The sequence below is a fragment of the Bufo bufo genome, chromosome 3 (assembly GCF_905171765.1).
Source record: "Bufo bufo chromosome 3, aBufBuf1.1, whole genome shotgun sequence".
Lineage (NCBI taxonomy): Eukaryota > Metazoa > Chordata > Amphibia > Anura > Bufonidae > Bufo > Bufo bufo.
In genome coordinates this window covers 561,330,523-561,352,664 of record NC_053391.1, presented here as the reverse complement: position 1 = coordinate 561,352,664, position 22,142 = coordinate 561,330,523, and the positions used below count along the sequence as shown (strand labels likewise).

Here is a 22,142-nt window from a genome sequence, read left to right as displayed (position 1 = left end):
ATCTCTATCTAATTATCTATCTATCTATTATCTATCTATCATCTATCTATCTATCTCTATCTAATTATCTATCTATCTATCTATCTATCTATCTATCTATCTATCTATCTATCTATCTATCTATCTATCTATCTATCTATCTCTGTTATCTCTCTTTCTATATCTATCACCTATCTTTATCTGTCTGTTTGGGCAGGTTACAGGCACAATCTCCAGGCAGGAACCCTCAGCCTCTTCAGCACGGTGACCTCACTGCTGCAGGTATGACTAGTGCCCGGTGACGTCACGGTGTGGTGAGGTGACAGCAGTGAGGCGGCTCCAGGGTCCTCCTCATCCACCTGCTCCTGCTCCCGCCCGCTACCAGGGGGCATGTCCTGTGTGAAGCCGCGCTCCGCCCGCTCACAGCCCCTTCACAGCCTTATCTCCGCCTGGGTGACAGCAGCGGGCACGGCTGCAGCTGCCCAAGTGACCTTGCCCACAGCTCGGCTGGCAGGAGGGGAAGCCCCGCTCCGGTCCCTCCGCTAGTTCTCCTCCATTATGACTGCAGCATGGGCAGCGCTCGTCACCCTGTGCCATCTCCTGTCCGGGGGCATGGTCAGCGGCTTCAATCTGGATGTCACACACACCCTGGTGAAGGATGGGGACAAGGGCAGCCTATTTGGATTTTCTGTAGCCCTGCACAAGCAGCTGAGACCGGAGCCCATAAACTGGTGAGTACCCTGCCTGTGCCACACTGAAGTTACCAGAGGTGCCCGGGACCTTTACTGGCCAGGGTTGCCAACCCGATTTTTACTTTTTAATGGGTAATTTCTCCAAAAATCACAGAAGGCGATCTGTATACAGCCCGAATGGAAAACGAAACAAATTCTATATATATAATATTTTTAATTAGAAATATTTATAATGAAGGCAGCGTTCACCATGGAAGTTCATGATGAGGGTTACAATCTCTATTTCCTATACAACACCCTCCAGGGACACAACCGTGTCACCTGTCCATGAATTTGGGACCGGTTGGCACCGCTGATGGCGATGGGTATGGCCATCAGGGATCAGTTCAGAGACCGTTATCTGGACCCTGGCATGATGTTTCCATGTAAAATCTTTTCCAGATGCCAGCTATTACCCACAGTGGGCATCAGGGACGTTTTGTCAGCAGATCAGATCCTGATAGATCTTTATAGATCGTAGTGAATCTGGCCATGTGTACAGTCATCCATGTCATCCACATGGGACGCAGCGTCATCCCAGCAAGAAATTCCCAATCACAATTGACAGACTGAAGACCCCTCCAGATGCCAGTGGCAGCAGTGTCTATAGGGCTTTTAGTTTAAGGTTTAGTCTTATTATACTCAATTAGGGGATGATTTGTAGCTGCGCCTCTTCACTTTCTACAACATAGGCATCCAACGTTATAATGCACTCAGGGTCAATGTGCTGTCTGTGTATACGGCCTCAGTGCTTATTACTGTCAGTAGTCCAGAAAATATGCCGGGTCATAGTGAGGGTAGTTGTACTAGCCAGTTTGACGGGTGTGACCTAAAATTCAACAAATGATGGGGTCCCACTGGCGTCCACACAAGCTTATTATAGTTGTATTGAAGTATCTCTAAAGTTTTTTTGCAGCCTTGTGACATGCGACTTGTTATTTTATTACATTTACCGCTGCTGGGGAAATATTTATTTAAAGGGGTTCTCAAACTTTTGGGCATTTTTTTAAATTGTCTCCGGCAGCGTGTTGGACCTGTTTAAAAAATTATACTTACCTGCTCCCCACCAGCTCTCTACCTCCATTCAGCGGTCTTCCCGTCCCAGTCTGTAGACCTCTGGACAGTCATATGTGATGCTGCAGCCAACAACTGGCCCCTAAGGTGACGTGTCCCCAAGCAGCACTTGACCCAGCAATGGCATGTCACTTGGAGACACGTCATTGCTGAAGCAAGTCATTGGTTGCAGTGGCACACATGACCCTGTCCATCCAGGGTCATGAGACTGGAGGACCACTGAATGTTGTCGGGGGCTGAAATGGAGCAGTAGGGAGCTGTGAGTATGATTCATTCAACACTTCCAACATGCTGCGGGTGGACAGGTAAAAAATGTCCAAAATCAGCACAACCCCTTTAAATTGGACTACCCCTTTAAGGGGTATTCCCACCTCAAACAATGGGGGCATATTGCTAGGATATGCCCCCATTGTCTGATAGGTGCGGGTCCCACCACTGGGACCTGTATCTACAACGAGAACGGAGCGGGGAGAGCTGTGGCTGGAGGACCCCGGATTTCTCCCGGGGGTCTGTCCACCACCAAGTGCTGCTCCCATAGAAGTGAATGGGAGCGCACCGGGGACGCGCGGCCTCTGCTCCCATGCCAGACGTTCAGATCTTTGAAGTGGCTGCGGTGAGCACTGTGGTGTCTTCAAAGCTCAAAAAGCAGAGCGCCATACATTGTATAGTGGCTGTGCTTGGTATTACAGCCCCATTGAATTCAATAGGACGGAGCTGCACCTAGGCCATGTGAACGATGAACGTGACCTCACTGGCTATAGTGCCGGGAGTCGGTCTTCCACCGATCAGATACTGTTGACCTATCCTGAGGATTGGTCTTCCATATTAAGGCTATGTCGAGATGGATTTTTCTGCGACTGTTTCGTCGCAGTCGCAGCATGTTGCAGTGCGACACCATAGACTGCCATTATAAAAATTGTCGCGCGACATTAGTGCTACAAAATGTTGCGCGACAAATGTTGCAGTGTAGTTGTGCACTATCTGTTGCGCGACTTATTGTCTCGCGACAAATGTCGTCGTGTAGACGTAGCCTTAATGGTCAGACACCAATTTAAAGGGAACCTACCATGAAAATGCAGTCCAGTCTGTAGGCAGCATGTTATAGAGCAGGAGGAGATTGATATATAGTTTTACGGGAAAAGGTTCAGTATAAGGTGTCATTTTTGCTCATTCTGGGCTTTGAAGTCCAGGAGGCGGTCCTATCAGTGATTGACAGCCTTCCCTCTATGGCTATGTATACAGAGATAGCTGTCAATCACTGATAGGACCGCCTCCTGGACTTCACAGCCCAGAATGAGCAGGAATATAAATGAATAAATTCCAAGTTTTACCGAATCTTCTCCCATAAAACTATATGTGGATCTGCTCAGCTCTTCCTGATCTATAATGCGCTGCCTGCAGATTCCAGTGCATTTTCATGGTGACAGGTTTCTTTAAGACCTTCACTTCCTTTGTACGATATTTCACCATGGATAGACCCTCCTTAGGGCACCTACCTCTTTATCTGTTGAGTATGAACAGACCCTGGTAATTTAGCCAACATCAATGTGGAATGAATAACATGCCCAAATCTCCCGGTGGAATGCATAACATCTCCATGGAGTGGAAGGCACGTCTTGATAGCAGAAGTTATGTAGATATCTACTTAGCTTTTACAAGACTTGGCATGTCACGTTATCTGGAGAAGCGGATTATTGGTGCGGTCCTATCCCTGGGACGATGTGCAGTAGGCCTTTTATTTTGGGGTAGTTGCTTATCAATTGACACTTCTTATGAATTCTGTGTATTTTAAGTGTTTTTAATTATTATTTTTTGTCTTTGATGGCATTAATATTTAATTATTGTTTACCTGGTGTGCTCAGTTTTTTTCATGTGTGCTGCGGTTTGTTCATACAGTATGCCTTTTATATCTCTTATAGTGCAGTGCAGTATTGGGTGGAAATGGTTATAATGAGTATTCGGACACGTGTGGCCGTCCATAATATGATAGGAAAGTACAATTTGAGTCTATAGGCAGGATATACAGTGGATGCCGAAATGTTAGGGCTCATGCACACGACCGTGTTTTATGTCCGTATGGACTCATTCACTTCAATGGGGCTGCAAAAGATGTGAATAGCACACCGTGTGCTCTCTGCATCCGTATGTACATCCCCCGGCCCCGCGAAAAAATAGAACATGTCCTATTCTTCTCCGTTTTATGAACAAGGATAGGACTGTTCTATAGACAGCAGGACATTCCATTCCATTCCGCAAAATGCAGAACGCACACGGCTGGTATCCATGTTTTGCGTATCCACAATTTTGCGGCGGTGTGCATGAGCCCTTATTCACATATTAGGGAGTGACGGACGCGTCCAATCAAAACAACGCGGTTGGTACCATCACATGTCAGGTGGAGCAGCAGAGCTGTGTTTAGTTTTCACTCTGGGGGAGAAAAATAGATTCACGGCACTCACCAGTCCGTGAAAGTTTCTTTTATTTCAGTCCATTAAAGCAAGGCTAAGGCTCGGTTCACACTTGAGCGTTTTACAGCGCGTTCAAACGCGTTGTAAAACGCTCAACACATGAAAACCAATGCTTCCCTATGGCCCTGGTTCTCACTTGAGCGTTTTACAGCGCGTTTGAACGCGCTGAAAAACGCCCTACGCTCAAACAAGTTCTTGAGCTTCTTTGGGGCGTTTTGACGCGCGTTTGTGGCCATAGGACACTGCAGTCAATCACACAAACGCGCGCCAAACGCGCGTTTACTATCGCAAAAAACGCGCACAAAAACGCGCGACAAAAACGCGCGTTAAACGCGCATATCAAATGCGCTCAAGTGTGAACCCAGCCTTAGGGGTAGCTCAAGTGGTACAATCCGCCTACGGCCGTTTCGCGTAAGCAGATGCTTTTTCAAGGCATGATGGGATACAGGGTTATGGGCTCACGCACACGAGCAAAATGGCCCAGTGCCCGTACTGCCGACTGCAAATAGCGGTCCGTAATAAACGGGCACTGGATGTGTGCATTCCATTTGTGGACCCATTGACTTGAATGGGTCCGCGATCCGCAAGATACGGGCAAAGATAGAACATGTTCTATCTTTTTGCGGTGCGGAGGCACGGACGTAAAAGCCCAACGAACTTCTTTCTTGTGCTTCTGTGGGCTTCCGATCTATGCTTCCGCTCCGCAAAAGATAGGTGAATTCCTATCTTCGGTCATATCTTGCGGATTGAGGACCCATTCAAGTCAGTGGGTCTGCATCCGCAAATGGAGTGCCTGTATATTGCGGACCGGACGTTTATGGTCTGCAATATGCCATTATGCTCATGTGCATGAGCCCTAAAAAGGAGGATAAGTCATTCCTCACATTAAGGGCTCATGCACACGACCCTATGTATTTTGTGGTCCGCAAAAAACGGATCTGCAAAAAATCCTATCCATGTTCTATGCTTTTGCGGAACGGACATACGAAAACGGAATGTACACAGAGTAACTTCCGTTTTTTTTTGCCGACCCATTGATGTAATGGCTCCACATACAGTCCGCAAAAAAAAATGGACCCGACACGGAAAGAAAATACGTTCGTGTGCATGAGCCCTAAGACCACATGGTCCGAGTGCTCCTGTCCGAATGATCCACTCTGCTTGCAACTCGCTAGCGATATGGATAGACATAAATATCTCCTCCGCTGTGAAGCAGAGCGGATGATTCCGACAGGAGCACTAGGACCATGTGGTCTTAATGAGAGGAATGACTTAGGCTTGGGCTACACGACGACATGTGTCGCGTGTTAATTTTTGTAATGATAGTCTATGGTGTCGCACTGCGACATACTGCGACACGACAGTAGGAAAAAATCCATCCAAGATGGATTTTTATGCGACTGTCGCAGTATGTCACCATAGACTATCATTATAAAAATGAAAAGCAATGTCACGCGACATACGTTGCAGTGTAGTTGTGCACTATGTGTTGCGCGACACATGTCGTCGTGTAGCCCTGGCCTTATCCTCCTTTTTACAATGTGTATTTTTCAATGTGTCATGTGTGTAGCTATTTTGTATATGTATGGGCTAATTAGGTACTGGGGATTTAAGTGGGTTCACCCGCTATCCCATCATGCCTTGAAAAAGCGTCTATGTACCCGAAACATCCATAGGCTGTATCTGACTGTCCCGCTTGAGCTACTCCTTAGCGCTTTTTTAAAGGTAGCCTGTCACCACATTTTGACATTATAGACCGCTTACATAGCGCTGTACCATAACTGTAGATGATTCAAATGGTACCTTTGTTGTGTTCTCGTGAAGTTCACCCGAGGCAGAACCGGACGTTCATTTGTATGTAAATGAGGGTTCGCAAGTGCCCAGGGGCGGCGTTCACTTCGTAGGAGCCCAGGCTGCTCTGCCTCTTTTGCTCATATCCCCGCCCCAGCCTCTGCCTCTGCCCGCCCTTCTCTTACCTTGCGTCCTCCTTCTCTCCCAGCGAGATCCCGCTCCTGCGCTCTCCCTCGCTGGGCCGGGGCATGCGCACTGCGATGCCCATTGTGGGCACGGCATCACTGTAGCCAAGGCGCGAAACCAGCGGCAAGGAGGCGGACCAGAGGCACAGTAGCTACAGTGATGCCCTGCCCACAATAGGCATTGCACTACGCATGCCCCGGCCCAGCGAGGGAGAGGCTGGGGCGGGGATATGAGCAAAAGAGGCAGAGCAGCCTGGGCTCCTACGAAGTGAACGCCGCCCTGGGCACTTGCGAACCCTCATTTACATACGAATAAAAGTCTGTTTCTGCCTCGGTGAACTTCACAAGAACACAACAAAGGTACCATTTGAATCTACAGTTATGCTACAGCGCTATGTAAGCGGTCTATAATGTCAAAATGTGGTGACAGACTCCCTTTAATGGATTGAAATAAAAGAAACTTTTATGGACTGGTGAATGCCGTGGATTTATTTTTCTCTTTCTATCGGAATCACGTGTTCTCCACGGACAGCGCACGTACCCATTCATTTTAATGTGCGTATTCACACATCCGTTATTTACCACGGTCTGCGGGTCCATGGTTACTTCTCGGAAGCATGCCCTATTTTTGTCTGTCCATCATGCCCATTACAGTCTATGGGTCGGTGAAAAAACACAGAGGCACAAAAAGGATGGCATCTATGTTACATGGATCGTTGCTAGGAAAAATTATTTGAAATAAACTTTCAGCTGAGCTTTGTCTGTTGAATACGGATGACACACGGAGGGCAAAATACGAACACACGGATCCTTCACGGATGAACTGCTGACCGTCTTGTCACTCGTGTAATCGCAGACACTGACATGTAAATGAGACCTATTCACACGTGGCAGATTTGTTGCAGACATTTCTGCGACTGTCCCTTTCCTCTCAGTTGGGGCTGTAGAAGTCCATGAGCATCCTGCCTCACCGATCCCGTTCAGACGTATGAATTTCGCAAGAATTTCTTCAACAGTTTTGGCGTTTGTGAATATAGCCTTAGGTGAAGAGTTGGAAGACTGTGATCATCTTCATAGTCATCTGATCTAATCTGAATAATCTAGAATTTCTATATCACATTTTTACTGATGAACCATGTGCTGTGGATATAAAAGTTCGAAAAAGTTATATTTCCTAAGGCTTTATGCACACGAACGTATTTTGTTTCCATGTCTTTCCGGTTTTTTGGCGGATAGGATGCGGACCCATTCATTTCAATGGGTCCACAAAAAATGCTGTGTGCTGTCCACATCCGCATGTCCGTTCCGTAGCCCCACAAAAAAATAGAACATGTGCTATTCTTGTCCGTTTTAGGCATTGTTACAATGGATCCGCAAAAAAAAACATGGCATATGGATGTCATCCGATTTATTATTTTTTTTGCGGATCCGCAAAACACATACAGTCGTGTGCATGTAGCCTAACTGTACAGTTTTCTAAGCTATAACTCTGATTCTGGTAAAGCAGTTATTTGCCAGCAGAAGTCTGAGAAGTGTTTTACAACTAAAAGTCTGTTTCTGAAGTTTTTTCAGTTGGAATGAGACCTGGCAGGCAGTACGTGTGAAGGCGGCTGTATTGCTCCACCCGAGGACTTCAACTTTTCCAGATTCATTCATACACTCTACGGTTTATTGGTCTTAGAGTCACACATGGGTGTGTAAGGCTTCCTTCACGCAGTTTTCTCCTTGGCGCTTTTTTTTTCAAAGATGCCCGACTTGCTCATTGTTTTTTATTGGAGCTTCTTTTGAGGCATTTTTGCTTATATAATGTTGTGATTTTTTTAATGGCATTTTTTGTATGCTTAGGTTTTTTGTAGAGGAAAGCATATGCCCCCCTGTGATGTCACATTATTGGTAGAGCTGTATGGGGGGGGGGGGGGGGGAACACATTGCACATGCATATTTTTTTACAAAGCAAAAGAAAAAGGAATGAAATCAGGGAAAAAATGCTATGCTGTGATTTAAAAAAAAATGCCACTGACATAAAAAAAAAAAACACCCCTCCAGGGTGAACAAACACCACTACAAGAAAAAAACAAAACATGTTTGTCTTGCATTTAATATCTCCCATAGATTTTTCCATGCAACATCTAGAGCTGACATTTCTTGCCTAAAAATATGGCAAAAATTCCAGAAAAAACTACAAAATGTTAAAAAACACCAGCTTAATGGCTACTTTTCTGATAAGGTCAAGTTAGTTTTCTGGAGCAATTCACCTGCTCATTATTCCTTCTGAGGGAAGATGGAAGAAGCTGTGCTGTAAACATGTCATCCTATATTTCAGCAGGAAATGTATAATATATGCTCTTATTAAAAAGGTTTTAAAGGGGTTGTCTGGTCCTCCCTCCCCCGAGCTCAAATCGGTTATTTTAACATAAAAAAACGGAAGCCACGCACCTGTTCACCGGTGCTCCATTTCAGTGAGAGCTCATTTGAAGTTTGGGGACACGTCACTGCTGAGGCCAGTCAATGGCTGCAGCACTGCACATGACTGCAGATGGGATGTCACACTTCTACTGGAAGCAGTGGGGATGGGCCCCTCAGTGGGAGAATAGAGCACTGGTGAATAGGTGAGTGGCTTTTTTATGTTAAACATTTTCTGGCCAATAACTTGGGAGTTCCACCAACCAGTTTTTGGTACTTATATATATTGATCATCAATCAATACCCATCGATGAGCTGTTTTCGGGCAGCGACAGAAGGCTCCATCCACTGTGTATTTTCCAGCACTGGTGTAGACTTTAATGGGAGCTGAGTATGTTTTAGTGTCCTTTCTTATGCATTTGTACATCAGGTATATAATATTTTTTCTGTTGCAACCACAACAGTAAAAACACCACCAAACATACTATAAGAATTCTGGTTATCCGCTGGAAGCACCAGGGCGCCTTCACACGCTGCTGATTTTGTTGGAGAATTTTCCGCGACCGAAAATCGGTTCCATTCATTTGACTGGGGCAGCACGCACATAGGTTTCTGCAAGCCCCATTAAGGTGAATGGAACTGATTTTCAGTCACAGTCCAATAAAATCTGCACTGTGTGAAGACACCCTTATACTGCATGGGGGGCACTGAGCTGCATCATACTGTGAGGGTAGGCACTAAGAGGGCATCACCCCGCGAGGGGAGGCACTAAAGTGGCATTATACTGTATGAAGAGGCATTAAGGGGGCATCGTACTGTGAGAGGAATCACTATGGTGGCATCAAACTGGGAGGGAAGGCACTAAGGGGGCATCATACTTTGAGGGGAGGCACTAAGGGGGCGTCAACCTAGGAGGGGAGGCACTAAAGGGGCATCATACTGTATGGAGAGGCATTAAGGGGGCATCGTACTGTGAGGGTAGGCACTATGGTGGCATCAAACTGTTAGGGGAGGCACTAAGGCAGTGCTTCTCAATTATTTTCTGTCATGCCCCCCCCTAGGAAGAAGAAAACATTTCGTGCCCCCCGCACGACTGTAAATAGTATCATTTGTCTATAAAATTGTTATAAGTACACCTCTGCATAACACTGTATCCTTATTAACGTATAAGAGAATACAAAAAGAAAGAAATGTGGATCGGACACACACTTATGGGGGGGGATCTGTGAATGACGGACACTTATGGGGGGATCTGTGGATGACGGACACTTATGGGGGGATCTGTGGATGACGGACACTTATGGGGGGATCTGTGGATGACGGACACTTATGGGGGGGATCTGTGGATGACAGACACTTATGGGGGGATCTGTGGATGACGGACACTTATGGGGGGATCTGTGGATGACGGACACTTATGGGGGGATCTGTGGATGACGGACACTTATGGGGGGATCTGTGGATGACGGACACTTATGGGGGGATCTGTGGATGACGGACACTTATGGGGGGATCTGTGGATGACGGACACTTATGGGGGGATCTGTGGATGACGGACACTTATGGGGGGGATCTGTGGATGACGGACACTTATGGGGGGATCTGTGGCTGGCACTGTTACAGGGGGATCTGTGGCTGGCACTGTTATATATGTGCCATCCACAGACCCCCCACCCCATAACAGTGCCATCCACAGTGCCCCCCCAGCCCATAACAGTGCCATCCACAGACCCCGTGTGCCCGCCGCCGCTTAAAGTTATTAAACATGCCCCCCTCACTCCTAATAGTACCGTATATCCGAATTTCTTCTGTATAATGCCGGCAGGCAGGCCGGGCGGCCGGCGCGTCCCTCAGTGACGTCACTTGTCTGCGCTGCCTGCCTCATTCATAAAGCAGGCGGCGCAGGCACGTGAGGGACGCGCCGGCCGCCCGGCCTGCCTGCCGGCATTATACAGAAGAAATTCGCACACCCCAAAGGCCGGCCCTGAACGAGCCCCCCTTTACGGAGCCCCACTATTTGAGAAGCACTGCACTAAGGGAACATCATACTGTGAGGGGAGGCACTAAGGTGGCATTATACTGTATGGAGAGGCATTAAGGGGGCATCGTACTGTGAGGGGAAGCACTATGGTGGCATCAAACCATGAAGGGAGGCATTAGAGGGGCATCACACTGGATGGGGAAGCATTAAGGGGGCATCATATTCTGTGGGGGCAATAAAGGGGCATCATTACAGTCTGGCTGGCACTAAGGTTCATCACTACTGTGAGGTGGCACTACTTATTGTGTCGCGACCCATCAGGGATTGGGTGGCATTTAAGGCATGGCTTATCAGAGCGCTCCACATCACTGGTTTTGTCCTCCTTAAATTTTTATTTCTGGCTCGGACCTTCACCCGACGGCAGACCCAGGTACGTGGACCTTAACAAAGAGTACTTGAGTACCCCTGCTCTATCCAGTGGATAAGAGATAACTTGTTCTAACCTGAATACCCCTTTAAAGACCAGCTTTTTTTTTATCTCTTGTTTAGAGGTGTATTGGCTCTTGTATCAGTGTTTGGTTACTATACTGCAGATGCGCTTGGTGATGTTTTTTAACCAGATTGATTTTTTTTCCATCTATACGTTTACTGTAATAATGGTTCTTGCTCCACTTTACGCTCTCTGTTGTGATGAATTGATTTCTCACCGTCCCGGAACCAATTAGCTGCTAAATCATGAGTCATGTACATATACTGTATGCCACAGACGTACAGTAGCTAGGTGTTCTGTGCTGACTCGAGAGCCTGGGGTGTCATCAGATTTTGGAGTGCTTATCATTTCTATGTACAGATTCATGATGATGACCATGCTTTTCACTAAATGAATCAGAGCCAAATTTAGTAAATGGTGCAGTGTTTCTATTAATATTACTCATGTTGATGTGAACTAAGCCGTACATGCCGCTTGCTGACTGCAGTATACCTTGTAGCTGAACAATATAAATATCTCTAATGGAAATAGAACCCAGAATAGGTGGCGTACTGACTGTGAGTATGTCCGTAGTGGCAGCACTTTCTTAAAGGGGTTGTCCAGGTTTAGAGCTGAACCCGTACATACCCACATTTTCACCCAGGCAGGCCCTGTGATATGAGGATTGTGCAGGGAAAGGCCATTTTGGTTTATAATAACACACGGAGGCTTTCGCCCAGCAGCGTTCGGCTCTGATGGGCGGGCCTTAGCGCTGCCCTAACCGGTTACGCTGCTAGGGCAGCGTAACTAACACCAAACAGAATACCACACAGTATATATCAAAAGAACATCTTTATTTAAACATAATCGATAAAACAATCACAACAATGATGCATTCAAAATTCACAGTCCTGAATGGAACCCACATCTCTTCAAAAAGCCCTCAGTACCTGAGTCATGGTCTAAAGCCTAAAGCACAATTCATAGATGGAAGTGAGCCCCCACTTCTAATCCTACAGATAATGCTGAAATCAGTATCCATTATTGCACCCAAATGGCATAATACAAAACATTGCGGGGAAAACACCTAATACATTATATTGCCCACAACTACCATGCTTACAGAGTAATAAAAATTATACCAGACCAAAGGATCCAGAAGGCCACAGTATCGTCACCCCGACGTACGATTCGCCCAAAGCTTCTTCCAGGGGGCGTAGGTTTAGGCTAGGGCAGCGCTAAAGCCCGCCCATTAATGCCGGTGACGTCACCGGGCTCATTGCTGGGCGGAAGCCTCCACTTAGCAGTCCTTATGGAGAGCACGGTACTTCACTGGAACTCCATAAAATGCCTTTGCCCTGCACGATCCAGCGCAGGGCAAAGGAGAGCATTGGAGCATGAAATGCTCCGATGCTCATAACAGGGGGCTGCCTGAGTCCAAATGGAACTTAAACCCGGACAACCCATTTAAAGGGTTTCTCCGGGAATTAAGAAAATCAAAATAATTTCATCTTACTTTATTATAAATATATTCCCAAATATCTTTCATTAGTTATGATAGGTCGTTTTGTCTAGAGAGCAATCATTGGGAGAAATGAAACGGCCGCCGTCCTATTAGTACACACAAAACCTGTCCTAATCACACAGGAGGACAAGGTACTTCACAACACTGAGGTAAAGAGCTGCCTCATCCTCCGCCTCCTCCTCCCTACTTGTCAGGGATTATGATCCTGAATACATCTGATAAGATCTCTGCTGAATCTCTATAGGACTGGAGCTCACGAGGAGACATGAAGTACAGAGAGGAGGTGGGGATGTGATTAATGAGCAGCAGCTCCTGTATGCAGTCTCCATTACCACAGCCCCACATTACCGCAGTTTGTCCTGTCAGTCCTCTGCCCTTCATGTCTCCTCATGAACTCCACAGAGATTCAGCTAAAGTTCTTATCAGTTCTTATCCGCTGTGACCCCTTCCAACCATTTTTATTGAAAATGTGAAATTTTCCATCCAAGCAAAATGACCATAATTGGCTATTGTCGCTCTGCAGCCTTTGTGCTTTTCCTGCCTATAATTTCTTAGAAAGCAGCTGACTTGTCTTATATCAGCCATATTAGCTCTTATGGGGATAAAGTCTCTGCCATATGGTCACCCAGCTCTTCTAGGCAGTGAGAGAACGCTACCATCCTTCTCACTGGGTAGTGACACATTTGATTCATGTATATAGAGGGTAGACGATTGGTATCAGTAACTAGATGTGTATTTGTTCATCAGGGAGGACTGAAGGGCCTATTAGATGAGCGATTATCATTCATATTTGATACATTATTGCTGTATATAACAGGCAGCGCGCAGCAATTGAATGGAGAGCAATGAATCGTTTGCTTTCCATGGATCGGACAAATCTGACCGACAGTGATTCTCATCTGTTGCAAAACTACTACCCCCAATATGCCCAGACTGCTGCAGGGAATTGTAGTTTTGCAGTAGCTGGTGGTCACAGGTTGGGAAATATAGACGTAAAGAGTAATTTGGCTCCCCATGGGTTCTTCAGTGTTGTAGTTCCATCTATGGATTTCAGAATGCTAGGAGTTAGGTATAATAGAGAAAAGTAAGATATGGGATATTTGTTCGAAACTCTGGACATATGCTTTAGGCAGCTTGTCTAGTATGAAGCTCCGTCGTTCGCTGACTTGGTATTTTCTTGATGAACATGAAGGTTGTTTCATCAGTAAACATGTGCTGGATAATAACAAAGCCGGAGAACATTGACCTTTCTCCCACCTCTGATGCTGCTCACGCTTCCTTGAGCAGCTGCGCTTCCTTGGGTGTTCCCTTTTTGGTTCTTAAAACATCACGTGAGGAAGTCGGACCAACAAGTGTCACAAGCATAAAAATAAAGTGTAATATAATTATCTCGAGCAGACGGTAGCATGTAAGCAAACACTGCACCCCGTGGATTTGGCGACTGCATATGGCTGAGATAACGTGCATTGAGTGAAACTATATTGTACCCACTTAGGGCCTGTTCACACAGAGTCTTTTGCAGGCAGATTTTGGTGGGCACGCCATGCCGGAAAGCCTCCTGAGGGGCTACACTACTGTTCATGCAGCTGCAATTTATTTCCATGACCGCGCCAAGACTTGACATGTCTGTTCTTGACGCAGTGTCTGCACAGACACCGCGGAAAACCACGACATGTGTCTGCCTGCTATTTAAGGGGATGACCACATGGTCAGGTTTCCTGATGCAGGCTTGGAAGTGAAGACCAGGAGTGAATGCAAAAAAGAGAAGTGGTGTCTGTCCTTTATACTTTCGCTCCTTTTATCATCCACTCCTGATTTTGGCTTTGAAAATTGCATACAGAAACCTGACTGCATGGCCGTACCCTTACTCTATTGAATTGGGCCAAATGAAGAGCGGGTCCACCACATTAAAATGTGAACACTGCTGTATAAATTAGAGAGGTTTCTGCCGCGGAATACATGCCGGATTTTGCCTTTGCAAACACCTGAAATCTCTAAATGATCAGCTGTTTTCTGCAGGCACCAGAAACGATACAGTGGACAGAACTGGAAGCACAAGGTTCTGTTCACTGTGTAGTGGCCGTGCTGGGGTACTGCAACTCGGCTCCTATTCAGGCGAATGAGAGCTGAGCTTCAGTATGCTAATACTAGAAACTGCACAATGGATGGAGCCTACATAGTATCTAGGGGTGTCAGGTGTAGGACCCCAATGGATCTGATATTGATGACCTATTCTGAGGATAGTTCTTCAGTGCCGGAAAACACTTTGACATTAATATCAAGAATGGAAATCTGGATATGACCGTTTTCTGCTGAAGTTTAGTCTCTGGGTGCTGAACTTATGGACCTCGATTGCAGAGGGCACAAGTGTTTACATGCAGCTAATCATGGAAGTGAGACATGTCTACAGAACCCATGATACCCATGAAGTGCATTGTCATGAATGATTCTGAGCTCATGAAGGGAAGCTTCCTACATAAAAGCCAGAGTTTAGGTTCAATTACAAAATAAAAAAGTAATTGTCGAGGATCTGATGGAAAGGATCAGAAAGGTCCTTGCAGTCCGGTTAGTAGTGTCATTGCTGCTTAGCAATAGCCCTTGCAAAAACTGTCAATGTTGAGACAAGTTCTGAAGAACAACTATTTTCTCTGGTAAAGAGAACTGCCATTGATGACACGATCTTCATTTTTGGTGACAAAGGTTCTGGAAGCAAAAATCAACATCAAGTATTCCAAAGTAACAAACTAATCCAGAATTCGAACAAGAAGAGTGAGTCCTGCTCCGGAGAGCTGAGGAGATGAGGTGACACAAAATAGAGGGGTGGATATAAAGCTGCACAAGCCAGCCGATAACGCTAATGCTTCTGAGTGCATGGGGTGTGGTGGATAGTGTATGATGATGGGTCAGCTTCAGAAGAATGCTGTTCATGGGGGTGAGTGGAGAAGAGTTAGATTAGGGGATGTAATAGGCCACCCTAAAAAGATGAGTTTTTAGGGATCACCTAAAATTGTGGTTGTTGGGAGTTAAAGGGGTTCTCCGGGCTTTTAATATTGATGTCCTATCCTCAGGATAGGTCATCAATATCAGATCGGCGGGGTCCGACACCCAACACCACTGCCGATCAGCTGTTTGAAGAGTAGGCGCGCGCCGTGCCAGCGCTGCCGCCTCTTTACTGTTTACCTTCTCGCCGTTGCCTCTGCAGCAGTGAGCAGGTGTAATTACACCTAACCGTCCCATTCATTACAATGGGACTGATCGTTTGAGTGTGTCACTCCTACGCTGACGACACACAAATCTACGTCTCTGGTCCAGACATCACCACCTTACTATCACGAATCCCACAATGTCTATCTTCTATATCATCCTTCTTCGCCTCTCGCTTTCTAAAACTTAACATGGATAAGACAGAATTTATAATCTTTCCCCCATCTTGTTCAACCCCCTCAGCAGACCTATCTATCATGATCAATGGCTGCACACTCTCCCCGGTCAACAAAGTCCGCTGCCTTGGAGTGACCTTTGATTCTGCACTTTCCTTCCGACCGCAAATCCAAGCTCTTTCCACCACCTGCCGCCTCCAACTCAAAAACATCTCCCGCATCCGTGCTTTCCTTAACTTTGACTCTGCGAAAATTCTTGTACATGCCCTCATTATCTCCCGCCTAGACTACTGCAACATTCTCCTCTGTGGCCTTCCATCTAGCACTCTCGCACCCCTCCAATCTATCCTCAACTCTTCTGCCCGACTAATCCACCTCTCACCCTATTACTCCTCTGCCTCTCCCTTCACTGGCTCCCCATTGCCCAGCGAATTCACTTCAAAGTACTAACAAATACATACAAGGCCGTCCATAACCTGTCCCCTCCCTACATCTCGGAGCTACTTTCCCGATACATCCCCACACGCACTCTCCGATCCTCACAAGACCTCCTTCTCTCCTCTCCTCTTATCGCCTCTTCCCACAATCGACTCCAAGATTTCTCCCGTGCATCCCCCATACTCTGGAACTCGCTACCCCAACATATCAGACTCTCACCTACATTGGAATCCTTCAAAAGAAACCTGAAAACCCACCTCTTCAGACAAGCCTACAACCAGTGACCCTGCTGCCTCTATACCACCATGACCAACTTCACCCGCACCTACTGTGTCCTTCTCCCATACCATGTAGATTGTAAGCCCTCACGGGCAGGGCCCTCTCTCCTTTTGTACCAGTTTGTAACTTGTCTTGTTTATGATTAGTGCGATTGTCTGTATTATGTATGTGCACCGCTTATCACATGTACAGCGCTATGGAATGAATGGCGCTTTAATAATAAATAATAATAATAATAATAATACACTTGTATAGGAGCAATCTGTCCCATTGAAATGAAGGAGACGGCTTGGGTGTAATTACACCTGTTTACCACTGCAGAGGGGACGGCGAGAAGGTAAACAGTGAAGAGGAGGCAGCGCTGGCACGGCGCGCGCCTCCTCTTCAAACATCTGATCGGCGGGGGTGCCGGGTGTTGGACCCCCGCCGATCTGATATTGATGACCTATCCTGAGGATAGGTAATCAATATTAAAAGCCTGGAGAACCCCTTTAACCCAGTTGTCTAGGGTAGGGCATTCCAGAGAACTGGTGGAGAAGTCTTGGAGACGGGAGTGAGAGGTTCGGGTTATGGTGGATGTTAGTCATAAGTCATTGGCTGAACAGTGAGCATGGTTAGGATGGTAGACCGAGATGAGTGAGGAGATGTAGGGGGTGCAGCACTTTGTGGGTGAGAGTGAGAAGTTAAAATTGAATCCTGTACTGTATGGGCAACCAGTGCAATGACTAGCACAGGAAGATTTTCTGGGATAGAGTGAATTTTTATGGCTAAAGAATGTGATAAGATTTTTTTTTGTAATCAGTGTTTTGTATGTAGATAATTTCAGACAATGAGACTTTCTGTTGTGAATTGAGACTATACAGTAGAAATGTGCAGCTGGAAGCTCTGGAGGCCTGCTTGTGTACATACCTTTGTAATAGACATAATAAAATGGCAAATGTAGGAGACTGGTTTGATCAGCGGCAGCTTGTGTCTTCCTTTTTGCTGATGATAGGGGTTACTGTGATGTTATGTGAACCTGCTTGGTCCTGTCTCACTCTGGGTGATCTTACAGTGAAGCAAAAACAGAGCTGAACATAATAGCAGCGCTCAGACATTGGTTATAATGGCTGATGACATTGGTTATAATGGCTGATGACTTCTTTCAGAAGATCTTATCTATTTCTCTGCTTAAAAGTGTTTTCCCAGAGTTTGATATTCATGAGCCATTCTCAGGGTAGGTCATCAATATTAGATCAGTGTTTGAAGAAGCCTCTTATTAGTCCAGTGATGTCACGTTCATCAGTCACGTGGCCTAGGAGCAGCTCGGTCCCATTGATGTGTGATACCAAACACAGCCGCTATACAATGAACGGAGCTGTGGTTAGTAAGTTGTGAGGAGGCCACAGTGCTCCAGTGAGTGCTACAGCCTTCCTCAAACGGCTGACTGGTGGGGGTGCTGGGAGTTGGACCCACACCAATCTGATATTGATGACCTATCTTGAGGAATAAGACAGATGTTCCAAATAATTACCTCATCGTCAGCAGAGAAGAAGCTGCATTTAGAGGCGGCAATCATCTCCTCTGTACGGGGATGAGTGATCACTACTGCGATTGTATGTCCCGACAGAGAATCATTGTTTCTGGGAAGCAGATTCCTGTTTATACAGGCCATACAGGGACGTGTCTGTAACCAGGATAAGACTGGAAACGTGAAGTGGCCCTGGAAAAAAAAAAAACATTAAAAAGTGTTGTAGTTGGGTCCAACTTGACAGAAGGCAGTGCAATACAATTAGAGTCAGCAAGAGGGTCAGCAATACCATAGTGCTCCACAAAATGCAGCCTCAGCAGAACCAAGTATCACAGCACAAAATACTGTCCCAGAAGCTGTTCTTCTGTGGTGACCAGCACCAGTTGCCATGTTCTGGTCTCCTCCTCTATTTGTCTGGAGAGGGGGCTTAGGAAGTGAGATGTGGGCCACAGCACCAAGCCAGCCTACCTTTACACCGATTAAGGCGCTCTCTCCCCAAAGAGAGATAGTACCCCCAAGCCTTACCTTCAGCATGCTGCCCTAGTAATGAATAATATTCAAGTGGCCGAGTATAGAAAAAAGAGTCTCAATCCAAGCTGCTGTCTATAGTGCAGACCACAGGCCTAAGACACCTGCAAACCTGCGCCATTTCTGAATGGCGGGGCACAGAGTTATGGGTTCCCATGCCCTTCTGCAGTATTCAGTTGTATTACTGTCCTGATGACAATACAGTTGAGTCGAGGAGGGCGCCTGTGGCCACCTGCGAGGTACGTAAATACCTGATGCTCCACAAAGAGTGCCAGATCTTTATGTCCCCGGCCAAGGCCAATGACTGTTTTTCAGTAGCTCTTCACATGTAATTCGTATGTCACAGAGAAGCAGCATGTAGCATGAGAGCAGGGACAGTCAAGAAGTAATGCAGCACTGTGCAGCCGTCTCTGGCTGTCCCATAGATCAGCAGATTTAAAATCTCCTGAACCCTGTGTGGGTCTCCAGAAAGGAGTAGATGTGATGGAGAGGTGGCTCTGCATGAGTACGGCAGTCTTCAATGTAGTTTATGGGAGTAATAAAACACTTGGCTGTTTCAGTAACTCAAACTACAATTGAAAAAGCCACCTACATGCACGTTCTCTTCGCTTTTGGAGTGGGAACGAGGAATAAGGAGACCCCCATGGCAGAATATGACATACAGATCGCCCCTAAACATTCACACCAAACAAACGACCCATATACCTATACATACATAATTATTATTATTTTTTTTTAATAATACACATAGACAGAGAGTGGAGTTAAAGGCCATGGCCTGTTTATTAACTTAATAAATAACATTATAACTTAAAACATAATCATAACCAAGTCCAGTCATAGACTCGGACTTACCTTCAGCAGTTCAATATCAAATGTACACATAAACAAGTCCATCCCCATATCGGGGACGACTATCCTCACCACCCATGGCCCGATCACAATGCTATCACATTTGACTAATAAATTGGGAGGGCAGGCGGGGCACGAACGGTCCGCTTGACAGGCGTAGGTCAGTTCAAAAGGCACCGCAGCCCGTGTCTCCCACCTTCTTATCCAAACCCCGAGGACTCACATGACTTTTGCAGTGCAACTGGTCCAGTTTTCACGTGCTGCGCTACTTACACGAGACAGTTTCGAGATCAGCGTTTTTTACTATGTTTCTTATTTTTCGCACAGAGTTGCATCAACACAAGACTCGATGAATTCCTATGAAATGTGAGGTGTTGTGCTACACAAAGCTTGTGTGTCTGAGAATCAAGAACCCAAGAAAGGGCGGGGGGAGTTAATGGGGTGCTTTCATTTCAACCTCTCAAATTGGCACTTTGGGTGGTGATTGCCCCCTTTCGTGTATATTTATTAGGGCATCTCACAAATGTTCAAGGAGTTTGGTGACAAACCTACAATCAGAATGCATTGTGTATCATGTGCACGTCTAGATGTTGCAGAATAGAGGAGATCCCCTCCTCTCCAATATGAGATTGATGCCAAGAGGTCAGACTCTCCCATGCTGTGGAGATCTTTACTTGGGGTCCCTGAGGCAAAGTATTCCTTCCCACTGAACATTTACTATTCCCAGCAGGATGGAAATATGACATGCAGTATGCGCCGCCACTAATTTCTGTGTGAGTGTGTGAGAACGGCTGTGCCTGAGAACCTGGCTGAGCATGTAATCTGAGATATGGGATGGTAATGCCGGCAATGATTCGGCCCCGGACAGTGTGTTTGTAGCTCTGTGCGTTGCTTCTCTGATTCACTTATGGCTCAGAACACAATTTACTCTGAGCAATGCTTCTGTCCTGGATAATGGAGCAGTATTTATTGTGTGTCGTATGTTACAGATCATTAAGCGCAGTTGGTTCATAGGGTTCCTGATTGCCCATGGTGGCCTTTTTGCTGTATGAGTGCGCCTTCATTATTTACGTGGCATTCACTCAGCTTGTCTCCGTAACCCTTATTTTCTTAATTAGATTGTGTTTATTTCATAGTTTATAAATGCTATATATTTTTTTGCTTTGGGAGATATTGAATGAAAGACCTATAAGTATATCCATAAGTATGTTGTAGCTGGGGATAATCCTTCCTGGTATTGCAAATTATTTTTATTTGCATTTCCTTTTTCTTACATTTTCCATACATTATCATAATTTATCAGAGAGCAGACCTAAGGCCTAGTTCACACAAACGTGTGTGATCCGTGGCCGAATTGTGGGCTGCAATACACGGCCACAGTTCTGTGTGCATTCCGCATCACGGATGCGGACCAATTCACTTCAATGGGTCCGCAAATCCGGAATTGCGGAACGGCCACACGGAACGGGACCCCTCGGTAAGCACTACGGAGTGCTTCCGTGGGTTTGCGTCCCGTACTTCCATTCCGCAAAAAGATAGAACATGTCCTATCTTTTTGCGGATCGCGGACCCATTAAAGTGAATGGGTCCGCGATCCGATGCGACTGACCTACGGCCGGCGATCGTGCATTGCGGCCTGCAATTTGCGGGCCGCAGCACGGGCACGGGTCACACACATTCGTGTGAACTCGGCCTAACACCTACAGATCCTCTAGCATGTTAATTATACTTAACTGATCCTCCCCCTGGTTCCGTCTCCATTGCTGCCCGTCGACTTTTCAGGTCACGGATGCGACTTCCATATGTGGTTTGACACCTGCAGCCAATGACTGGTGTCAGAGGTATCGTGTCACCCATGAGTCATGTCACTGGATCACGTGCTGCACCATCTCTGTGGCCAGTCATTGGACCTAACATCCAACCGACTATTGACACGGGGAGACCTGGGACCTGCAGAGCCAGCGTGGCATCCATGAGCAGCTCAACAGCAGCGGGGATCAGGTAAGTATGATTACCACTACAGGTCTGGTCACTCTGGGAGGAGGTCTGTAGAAAAGGTCCCCAGGGGTGAACAACCCCTTGAATGATGAGCATGTTTTTAGAAATCTGACCATTAATATTTAGTTGTCTTGCTTCCTGACCTTTATGCATGTAGTGAATTGTAGTCTCTAGGTGCTGAACTTGGGGACCTCCACTGCAGGAGCAGGTTGGTGAAGCAATGGGGAGTCACAGTGCTTGCAGATGCAACTGACCTAATGATCGCTGCTCCTGAATTGCTCAGCCTAATCCTAGGGAGAACAGGGCAGCTGTCTAGGTACAGTTGCACGGTATTATCCCTACCCTGATCATAAATATGAGTACACAAAGAAAACAGAAAAGCTGGCGCATGGACAGTTGAGTTACTATTGGACCCCAAGTATGCAGCATTAAAGTGTACCTAAACCTTCAAATATACTTTATTAAAATATTCTAAATTTGATAAAAATCATTTTTGTAATGTACTTTAATTATATATATTTTTTTACTCTTCCTAATGAAATACACACCTC

General features: G+C 46.2%; 1 protein-coding gene across 3 annotated transcripts in view; it reads left to right on the top strand.

The window, feature by feature from the left end:
• Positions 1–349: 349 nt before the first annotated feature.
• The window catches only part of ITGA7 (integrin subunit alpha 7), a 207,508-nt gene continuing 185,715 nt past the window's right edge, over positions 350–22,142 (top strand). Inside the window, exon 1 of one of the 3 annotated variants that reach the window (XM_040425548.1) lies at positions 350–710. In XM_040425548.1, coding sequence (XP_040281482.1) covers positions 538–710 — 173 coding nt within the window. In that variant the 5' untranslated portion in view covers positions 350–537. The remainder of the gene's footprint in view (positions 711–22,142) is intronic. The other 2 variants (XM_040425549.1, XM_040425547.1) reach the window with 2 other exon arrangements.